We start from the raw sequence: 10,721 nt of genomic DNA, 5'->3' as shown, positions 1-10,721 counted from the left end.
GCGTTCACAGCTAGGGTTTAATTGGTTGAGTTGGTTCAAGGGGTCGGGAGTTCACTGATATATTTTGGGGCTAGTCCTAATTTAGCCTTTTACATAATTAGTAAAATTCGGAAATACATTTTGGAATTTAATTAGTAGATAGGGCAGACAAGCTAGGTGTGATGTGATCATGCTTCCTTGAACTGTTACGATCCACATTTTGGACAAACTACTATCATGGTAGAACTCTGGCTTACACAAACAGGATAGAAATAAAATTGTTTTAAACCAATCATAATCGTCATGTTTGACCCTTTTTTGGTTTTCCAAGTTGTGGATGGTACCTAGTACTTATTTTGGTATCACTTCCTTCAAGGTGCACAAACCTGGCATCTTTAAATTGCTAAGTAGTCGTCAAAAATGTAAAAAAAATGGCAGCGCTGTGGTCAAATAACAAGGTACGAACGTTCCTGTGTTTGTTGTTTGGGTGCCAACAAAAGGATCCAGTGAGAGCTGTGTTGCGTTAAAGGAGATGTCCCAGCTATTTCACACGGCATCCCTATGACGATCAGCGACGAACCCCAGATATCTACATATGTACCTCGTACCAAAAGTGAGTTGAGTAGAGTCAAGCTATACAAAGCGATGAAAATACAACAAATTAGCGAATAATGTCCCCAAAAAGAAGCATGTAAACAGAAAGCAGTAGTGGACCTAAAACTGAGCCTTGTGGCACACCACACGTGATGGGCAGGAGAGGATGAACCAATAGCTATTGAGAGGGTACTATGGTTAAGAGTAGAGCACCAGCATCAGATTACAGTTTGAACTTTGAATACTACACATGTGTCTCTGTATTACCCAGTAGCCCTATATTAACAGTGCACCGTCAGCGGGTTGGCTGAATACTTATTTTCCATCTCCTTGTTTTTTTATCCACAGATCTCCCTTGGCGGACTGAACAAACAAGTTGACTCTAACAGAGCTACACCTGTCCTCACTCTGGTGGTCTGACGGCACTCACCGACATCAAAGGTACACCCGCCTCTCTCTCTACACCTCCAGCCCTCCTTTAATCACTTTGTTCAGCTCATCATTGCAGTAATTACATTTCCTGACGTTTTTTTTTTGGTTTGCAAATCCAAGACTTCTCTCTCTGTTATCTCTCCTCAAGGGAGCTTCACTTTACTTAACTTCATTTCACTTTGTCGCAGAGGTTCCTCATATGATTTTTATTTCAATACATTCAGAAGCTTTTTCGTCCAGGAAATGTGCTCTGATTTAAATAATTCTCACAGTTGAAACAGCTCAGGTAAATGTCAGTTGAAAATTGGTCTTAGTTCTCTTCACAGTTTTTATTGGGTTTTAGAGCTGAATAGGAGAGGACATTTGTTCTAGTCAAGGATTAAAGATAGACTCAACTGTGTTATTGCATGTTTGAAGTCTGGCACCTGTTGAAGATAGAACCTGAGACACCTTAAAACAATATGTGTGTGTCTGTGTGTGTGTGTTTGTGTGTATATATATATATATGTGTTTGGTGTGTGTGTGTGTGTGTCTCAGAGTTTTCCGGCTTGAAATCCTCCACATAGCAAGGCAGTTCATAGAAAAGAAGAATCAAATCAAATATAAAGGGTTAACAACATTTCTTTTCTCTTAGCAGTGAAAGTGATCAGCAGTGGACTTGGCCCACCTTGCTAAGCTTTGCTTATCCACGCTTCACTCAGCAATACCCTTCTGGGAATTAACACTCACTTTAATGTTCCTCAAAGCAACAATGCCTGGAATCTTAAATTGGGATTGGGGGGAAGGTTCACTCCTGGTGCATTTCTTCTTTTATGTGTTGGATCTTTTTAAAACATTAGTCACTAATATAAGTCCAGTGCAAGTTAGAATATTAGATATTTATTAGAAATGACAATCATGTTGCGGTAACCATTCATTACATGGTTGCATGCTGCATATGTTGATTTTGTATCGATCTTTCATTATATTTTTGGTGGTCAGTTTGTCCCATTTTGCAGCAATTAAATTGAAGTTATATGAACAAACAGATGTTCACAAAGTTTCATTTTAGGGACGTCTTTTTAAATTGGGAAAAATCTGAAGTTTAAAAAAGGTAATACATTTTAATATATTGCAGAAAATTGAAATATGTTTAAAATCCCAATAATATCATATTGTGGCATTTGTATCGTTGATGATATCGTATCGGGAGGCGTCTGGTGTTTCCACCCCTAGAAACGCAAGACTACTTTGAGATAGACCCTGGCTAGTGGTTTAAGCTAAGTTAGCTAAGCTAATCGACTGCTGGCCATAGCTTTGCATTTAGCATATCATCAAATCAATCAAATATTTATTGAGTCTTTTCTTTTTATGTCACTTGCGACTTGTACTCCACTTTATATTTCAGAGAGAAATAATATGCATTTTACTCCACTACATTAACCTGACAGCTTTAGTTTCTTTACAAATTAAGATGTTTACACAAAAAAGACATGTAATCATGGTTGCATGCTGCATATGTTGATTTTGGCTAATATTCGTTAGTAAAGCTGCCACTTATAAATTGGGCATTGTGTTTTATAGCATTCCTACAAAGACAGTCGAAGGCTTGGCTTGGCTTTGCTACAGTTACACTCTTAGACTATGCAACTGTCATGTCTGTTCTTCTTTATAATTAGTACTAACACAATCTGACATTCATGTTCATGAGTAGTGCTTTTAAAGAGTCGCAAAACTCATCAACACCTTGCTGTTGGTGAGCAGAAATTCCCAACTAAGCACACTGTCATTATGATGAATCACTTAAAGCTGCAGTAGGGAGAGAAAACGTGGACTTGGCCTGAAAATTTGAACAAGCACACCTTACAGGTCCCTCCCCTTGCTCTCTGCTGCTCTACAGCCCTCCCTCCACAGCTCCTCTCCCACAGCGGAGCCTGCCGTGAACGTGCTGGCTAGTAAGAAGGGCCAACGATGACGGCGGATAAACCGCTACGGCACATTCACTGGTAGGGACAAAACATCAACGATATGTCAGTCACTGTCTGTAAGGGCTTTGACACATTGGACAGCTCAGCCAAGCAGAATGATTTCCTTAAGAGCCTGAAATTACAGGCTCAGGTAACGTGGGTGGATTGAAGACTGTTCCACACACGCAGAAGGAAGAGGAGCAGGTGTTTTTAAGGACCCGATTGTGCCACTGAGAGCTACATCCTCAGATGGGAATATGATGGGTTTAGACAAGGAATTAATTTGAGATGCAATTACAGCCTCTGGAAAGGGGCAAATTGGCCATGAGGGGGGAGGACGTAACCCACCACCCTCCTAGTCCCTAATCAGGTGAATGTTTCTAACTCAATATCAGGCACTGATGGTAACACTCAATTACCCTTACCCTGTACCTCCCAATCTGTTCCCCCATCCCCCTAATGACCCTGTACTCAAACCCCTCAAGACCATACGCCACTTCTGCTCTGGGCGGCCTCCTTGGTACCTATACTGTAGTCCTCCTTTGTCTCTGCTTTGACTACTGATGAAAGACAAAAGTCAAAGCACTAGTTTTCATTTTGGGAAATATGCTGTTTTGCTTTTGTGATGAGAGTTTTAGATGAGAATTTCAATAACACTCTAATATGTGTCCTCTAAAAATGAAGCTACAGTCAGCAGCAGGGTAACGTCGCTTAGCAGGGCCACATCTTACTGACACAGCACTGTGGAATTAGGACTGGTAACACATAAGGGTGTGGGGAAAAAGTCAATACACCATAGTATCACGATATTTTCAGTGGCAATACTGTGTTGATACACTGGTGCCAAGTATCGATCTTTTATTATATATTTGGTGGTCAGTTTGTCCCATTTTGCAGCAATTAAATTGAAGTTATATGAACAAACAGATAGATAAAACAGATGTTCACAAAGTTTCATTTTAGGGACGTCATTTGAAATTGGGAAAAATCAGAAGTTTAAAAAAGGTAATAAATTGTAATATATCGCAGAAAATTGAAATATGTTTAAAATTGCAATAATATCGTATTGTGGCATAAGTATCGTTGATGATATCGTATCGGGAGGCGTCTGGTGTTTCCACCCCTAGGAACGCAAGACTACTTTGAGATAGACCCTGGCTAGTGGTTTAAGCTAAGTAAGCTAAGCTAATCGACTGCTGGCCATAGCTTTGCATTTAGCATATCATCAAATCAATCAAATATTTATTGAGTCTTTTCTTTTTATGTCCCTTACGACTTGTACTCCGCTTTCTATTTCAGAGAGAAATAATATGCATTTTACTCCACTACATTCATCTGACATCTTTAGTTACTTTACAAATTAAGATGTTTGCACAAAAAAGACATGTAGTTTATAAAATATGCTGTTTTATTTTAAATTAAAGTACCCAACAATATAACAGCCTACAAGTTCATCTGAAATGCCAATTAAACACTTATTTAAAGGACAGAACTGTTTTCATCGTTTCTACCACGTGAGGATTTTTTTGCATTTAGTACTTTTACTTTTAATACTTTAACCCTTCCATTGGGGTGGAGCATACATATAATCACGTTCAACATAAACAAGGGTCTTCGAGACCTGAAGGGCGAGGCCACAATGGCAGTTGACATGAAATGCAAAAGGCCCCCCGAAGCACAGGCTTATACAAAATGTAAATAAAATAAACCTGAAGGACAACACAAGGGTTATGTACATCTTCCTGATGATACTTACATACTTCCACTTGAGTGGAAGTATTAGTTTCAATGCAGATTATTTAAGATTATGTTTTGGGGGCTTTTCCCTTTAATATAGCAACAGTGGATAGACATTTACAATTTACATTGTGTGGTATTACTTGTTTTACTTATGTAGCGGATCTGTATTCTTCTTCCACCTCTGGTTGTATTGTGTGAGTCGGCTGCACACAGCAGACTCATACCAACCGGCACAGTTGGGATGCTTTCCACCGGAGGATGGCAACCAACAAGAGAGGCAAAAAGATCACATGCTGGCCAGCCCAGCTTGCTCTGGTCAAAGTGCTTGAATTCTGCTCAAGGCAGAAAAGTTTCCATCCACAAACCAAGAAGCTGTTCTTCAGCACAACATCATTTAAATTCTTGCCAGATTAATTAGGGGGGGGGGGGGGGGGGGGGGGGGGGGCAGAGGGGTTTGTCACTGGAAGAATTGTTTCCAATGAACCTGATGAATAAGGTGCCAAAGATTTATTACCAAATTTTCCAGCAAGCCTTTGATGTTCGCAATCATCCACACTCAAAATTGTGGCCGTCTGTGTGTGTGTGTGTGTGTGTGTGTGTGTGTGTGTGTGTGTGTGTGTGTGTGTGTGTGTGTATATATTTCTTACTGGGCTATTTATAGAGCCGAGGGTTTTGTGCTGAAGTGCATATATCTAGTGAGATCCCGCATCAACTCTACACATGGAATATGAGCCTGTTTTTCCTTTTTAATTAAAGATGTTTACGCCTTAAGAGTAGTCAAATCCAACACACTTCCCTTTGTGGAATTAATTAAACATTTTCCCTCGTTTTTTTAAAAATCTCATCTCTTTGATAAGTGATCATCCCTTCCACTCATTATCTTCCAAAAGTGGCATCCACAAAAGACTTTCCAGCCCTTGGTGTTTCCATTACATAAAGACTAAGTAGGGCGTGTGCAATAGAGGATGGGGTTAAATGTGCAGACCATGGCTATGTTTTCATCCCCTCTGACGCAGGCCATTAGCAAACATCTACTGAACCAAAGCTTAAAAAAAACAGGGCTGTCATGGTGGCAGAAGGGGAATTCTTCAGATGCCCCTCCCTGTGCTATTTTAAGCATGCCCAGAAGTTGGTGTTTAATGATAAGCTGCAGGGCGTAGCTGACATGCCTGCCATATTATTCCCTCTACGACTCAGGAAGCATTGGCTACGTTGCCCCCTAACCCTCAAGGGCTGTGAATCATTAGAGTCTGTCATCAAGTAGGTCCAATCTACACGGCTCATGGTGCCCTTTTGCTGTGGGTTATCTCAAGTAGTGGATTGCTTTGAAAATACAGAAGGATGCTATTTTTGTCAAGCATTGTTTCCATTTTGAAACTAAATATACCGGCTGATGACTGTAAACACATGCCAGTCACATATGTTTTAGGGAGAACAGTGTTTCTGAATAATAGATTTGTGATCTGATAATGGCTAAGTAATGAGAGATCCTATTTCTATATAGAGGTGAAGTAACCAAAGCAACCTTTTAATTCATTCACATAGATAGAAAACACAGGCACTTCAGCAAGTATTGCTTTGTGAGGAAGAGTGAAGGAAGAGTTGTGACAGACTCCACTCCACGCCGGATAAATAAATGATCAGCACACAACAAACATCAAAGAGGGATTGTGTGCTTCAGAGGGAATAAGGGCCTCACGCTCCTCAGGTCCTATAGTGAAAAATGAATCCTGTGTATGCACGCACACACACATTCTGTTTCTGTAATCCGACCTGTTTAAGATTCTAATGGTTGCATCTGCATCGATCATCCCCCCACTGAGCCAAACCACCCCTCCTCAAGCTTTGTCTGTTTCGGTGGCATCAGATCAGCTGGAAGATACCCAAAATGCTTCAAAACTGTCTCCTGACTCATTTGGACCTTCTCTCTTTAACCTGCTGGAGACTAAAGAAGCACTCATGAGGAAAACATGCCATATGCCATAATGTTATTGAATGTCACGATAACGATATTACGTGCGATAAAGAAAGATATTAAAGTGTACTCAGTGCAAAGCCTAGCTGCTGCTTTCAATTTGCTGCTAAAATACAACACATTTGAATTTAAAACAAATTTAAGGAAATCAACTATAAGAAGAAGGACGGTTGCATTTTAAAGTGCAGTTTTCTACTGATATTTTCTTTCAACTAACACAAAAAATCACAGGCTTTTTTCGATGTGTATATTGCGCCAGTTGATATTGCGGTGACGATTTAAAAAAACAATGATAAATTGTGCAGCCCTAGCACTTACCTTACATTTCTGTTATTTAGTTATTTTGGGGCATTTCTTCAGGTCTTTAATTGTATAGCACAGTTTAGACTTGAAAGGGGAGAGGGGGGGAATGACATGCAGCAACGGGCTGCAGGTCGGAGACTAACGACATTTCTGTTTTAAAGCCCTAATTACTACTTAAAACTACAACTTACTAGTAGAGATTTTTCTTTTAATGATTGCTTGACTAACATGTCCTTTCACACTCTGATTAAGCAGTCCAGTCCAAGGCCAGAACATTATGTCACATCCGCATACAAAGAACACATCGCTTATGCTCTATCTGTGAAAAATGATAAGAATATTCTCAAACAAATGAATGTAATTATGACTACTCAACTGACATTCACTGAATTTGAGGATTTGATGGATTTGTTGGGGCGTGCACTGCCCTGGAGTAGGCTACGGTAGCTGCCCACTTTGCCAGGCTGATAATCCAGCCTTGAAAATAGACATGTGCTTTGAGTTATGAAGATTTATGAAAACCGTAAAAAAAAAATCATACTCAAAAAATATATGGAGAACAAACTATGGATGTTTATTGTGAAATACACGTCAAATACAGTACTTGTTAAAACGGTTTCATTAGACTTGGGTTCACTAGAAAGTCAAATCCAACCCAGTCAGAAGAAGCATGTGTTGCTTGTTGCTTTTCATTTCTGTTTTAACCTCTGGCTTTCTCACTTTTGTATTCCCTTTGTTTTTCTTTCCCCTCTCTCCCAGCTCTTCGTTCTTCTTGCTGTCTCATCCTTCTGCTTCTGTTAGAGTGGGGGATGTCTGTTTTCTAACACCTCTCAGCCTGCTTATCTACTAGGTCTGTATTGCTGTGCTTTGGTATTTCCAACCCCATTTGTTATTGTGCCATCAACCCCCTCGATAACACAACACCATCAGTTATGGATATCAAGGTGTGTGTGACAGGCATACGCACTGTGGCTTGCAACTGTTTTCTAGAAATGATGATTGTTTATGATGGCCAGTGTGTATGGGTGGATGTGGGATGTTTGCATGCGTTAGTTTCGTGCCAGCTACAGTACTTGTATGTTGGATTGCGTTATGGCTCTGTGCATGACTATATCCAGTGACTAGGGATGCACCGGTACCACCTATTTTCAGACCAGTACTTACATTTTGGGTACTTGCCGCTACCAGGTACCCATTTGAGTACTTAATAATTCAGTTCTAACAATGCTTTATTTTCATCAGAAATTATATGTTAGTGCTAAAATGTAAGCCTTTTTTGGCAAAGTGATTATTTTTGATGAAAAGAAGCTTCTCTGTATTATCAGCTGTACGCCTGTTTCTGTTTTCAGGCTGCTCTACTTTTATCACCATAGTTTATCCTGAAATATCTCCAAAATGCTGACATCACTCGACTACCTGCTCAACTAACGAGACGATAAGCTCGAGACCTTGCGCGGGCCTCCGTAGATGGCGCGCGCCCTACGAGCACACGCAGAGACATTTATGCTCAGCGCATTGTTCGTTGCAGTACTATCCAAAATACCAGATGGCGTTCACACAAAATAATCTGCAAATAAAAACCAAAAGTAAAGGAAAGCAGGCTCCGTGGCAACAGAAGTAAACACATCAATGTTAAAACCCCGAAGTACCGCAAAGCATTATATTTTTATATCTATTTTGGCTGATTTCACATTGCCATAAAGTGGTATTGGGTGAGGTTGTATTGGGGTAGTTTAACGAGTACAAGTACATGAGCACAGTAGCGGACCAACACCTGATCACTGGTATCGGTAACGGTGCATCCCTACCAATGCCATTCCTCACCGCTGGCTATAATTGTTAATTCCTTTCCACCTTTTGGATGTCCAAAAACAAGAATCTTTGTTTTTGTGAGTGTGCACTGTGCTGTTTCATTCCCTTTGCTGTGCTTGGAATTGTTGGTTCATGCTTCCATTTTGTTTCACTGATGTTCCAGCAAACTGTATTGAATTGTGTGTGCGGTGGCAGGATTGCCTAAATACAAAAGAAGCGCAAACTTCTGAAAGTGACAATATAATTGGCACCCAGCAGAGCAGGCTCTTTAATGCCGTTGCTATGCTGGGCTCTTGTGTTTTCCCCATGTACAGTAGTCACCCTTTGTGGGAAGAATTGGAGCTTGTCCCTTCAGGGTATTGGCGTAAGATAAGAGTCTAACTGAAACAGATTTGACTGTAACAAATAGACTCTCTGTAGTATGACCCTACCTCCCAATCATCTAGTCAGCCATCCTAATTGTTCCATTTCGATGTGTCATCTCGGTCTTTTGTTCATGAGGATTCTTTAAAGCTTGTGCTGTAAGCCAAATCATCAATGTCCCATCTTGGCTAATGAGTTAGTTTTGTATTTGACGTTGAACTTGCATCAGCCTGTTGATGCCGCTCGCCCAGCCTGTTGGGTCAGGGTGTCTTTAATGACCTGGTGCCCCCTCCTCCCCCTTCTCTTCCCCCCCCCTTCCCGACATGGAAGATCTGTACAACTGCGACCAACACTGGACATGGAGGACTATGATGTTCGCTCGGCCGCCAGCATCCTGGCCTCCGTGAAAGAGCAGGAGGCGCGCTTTGAGCAGCTGACCCGAGCCCTTGAGGAGGAGCGGCGCAACGTCACGCTGCAGCTAGAGCGCGCCAACCTGCCTCCCAACCCCCCTACCAGCCAACCGCTAGCATGGCAGCAGGTGGTGATGCAGGTAAATGATGCCGGCATGTTGGCCAACCCCTCGTCATGTTTTGACCACCAACTTGCGATACCATGTGTCTGCCTCCCTGCCTGCCTTCTGCGACATTGTTCTGCAACCTCCTCCCATTGAGCAAGCTCATTCCATCGTCATGTTTGCTCATGGTCATTGCTTTTCATCACTGGTGGGAATCTACAATCTCTCTGTTCAGTTTCTCTCTGATTTGGCACACACCTTTGTCTGAACCCACTGTCCTGGATGTGCAATAATCTGTTCTCTGGTGACTCATCGTTAAAAGCACACTGATGAGATTCAACCTCTCATTCTGTCTTCCTTTCGCCCCCTCATTCTACGCCACAGCTTGCCATTCAGCCCCATCTCCTTTCGTCTACTGGTCTTTGATATTGTCTGGTGGTGCTGCTGATTGGATTTGGCCTTTCGCCCAGCTGTGGCCAGTGTCTGGGGACATTAGAGTCCTGGCCCGGGCTCCTGTCAATGCTGGCCGACTCGGCAGGAGCTGGAAATGTAAGATGCAGACATGAGACAGTTAGTAATCTCCCAAAAATGCCAGCAGTCACAACAGCCCATTGATTTACACAGGAAAGAAAAAAAAGAAACCCTGTCAGACTGTGTACATGTTTTACTGACCAGAATTTGAAAGCACAGTTTGGCGATGCAGCACCTGAAGCACTTAAATACATCACCTTTAATCACGCTAGAGCAGGTAGTCTCATGTGTTTTTGATTTAGCAAGACTTGCAGAGATGAAACCGCTGTGCTTCTTGCCTGTGGTTGTATTGCCTGCAGTCACATTTTGTTAACAGTCGTGTCAGTGTTTATTTTGAAAGGGCTTGCTGCCAATTTGGCCTCATGAAGGGGATAATGAAGAAGATGCAGGAAAAGTATAGCATAGTAAAGTAAACGTGTCACTCTCATCCACCACAGGGGTAATTTACTGCTTTTGTGTGTCTGTGTGTGTGTGTGTGTGTGTGTGTGTCTGTGTGTGTGTGTGGCCCATGATATACTGGACAGTGCTTAAC

General features: G+C 41.6%; 1 protein-coding gene across 19 annotated transcripts in view; it reads left to right on the top strand.

Annotated features, from left to right (window-relative positions):
* The window catches only part of arvcfb (ARVCF delta catenin family member b), a 207,133-nt gene that overhangs the window by 78,844 nt on the left and 117,568 nt on the right, over positions 1-10,721 (top strand). For 10 of the 19 annotated variants that reach the window (XM_034871053.1, XM_034871057.1, XM_034871061.1 and 7 more), the window contains 3 exons: positions 922-1,014; positions 7,729-7,819; positions 9,475-9,694. In XM_034871053.1, coding sequence (XP_034726944.1) covers positions 9,503-9,694 — 192 coding nt within the window. In that variant the 5' untranslated portion in view covers positions 922-1,014; positions 7,729-7,819; positions 9,475-9,502. The remainder of the gene's footprint in view (positions 1-921; positions 1,015-7,728; positions 7,820-9,474; positions 9,695-10,721) is intronic. The other 9 variants (XM_034871067.1, XM_034871075.1, XM_034871076.1 and 6 more) reach the window with 3 other exon arrangements.

Source organism: Etheostoma cragini, chromosome 5 (genome assembly GCF_013103735.1).
Source record: "Etheostoma cragini isolate CJK2018 chromosome 5, CSU_Ecrag_1.0, whole genome shotgun sequence".
Taxonomy (NCBI): Eukaryota; Metazoa; Chordata; class Actinopteri; order Perciformes; family Percidae; genus Etheostoma; species Etheostoma cragini.
This window is presented reverse-complemented; position numbering and strand designations above follow the sequence as displayed.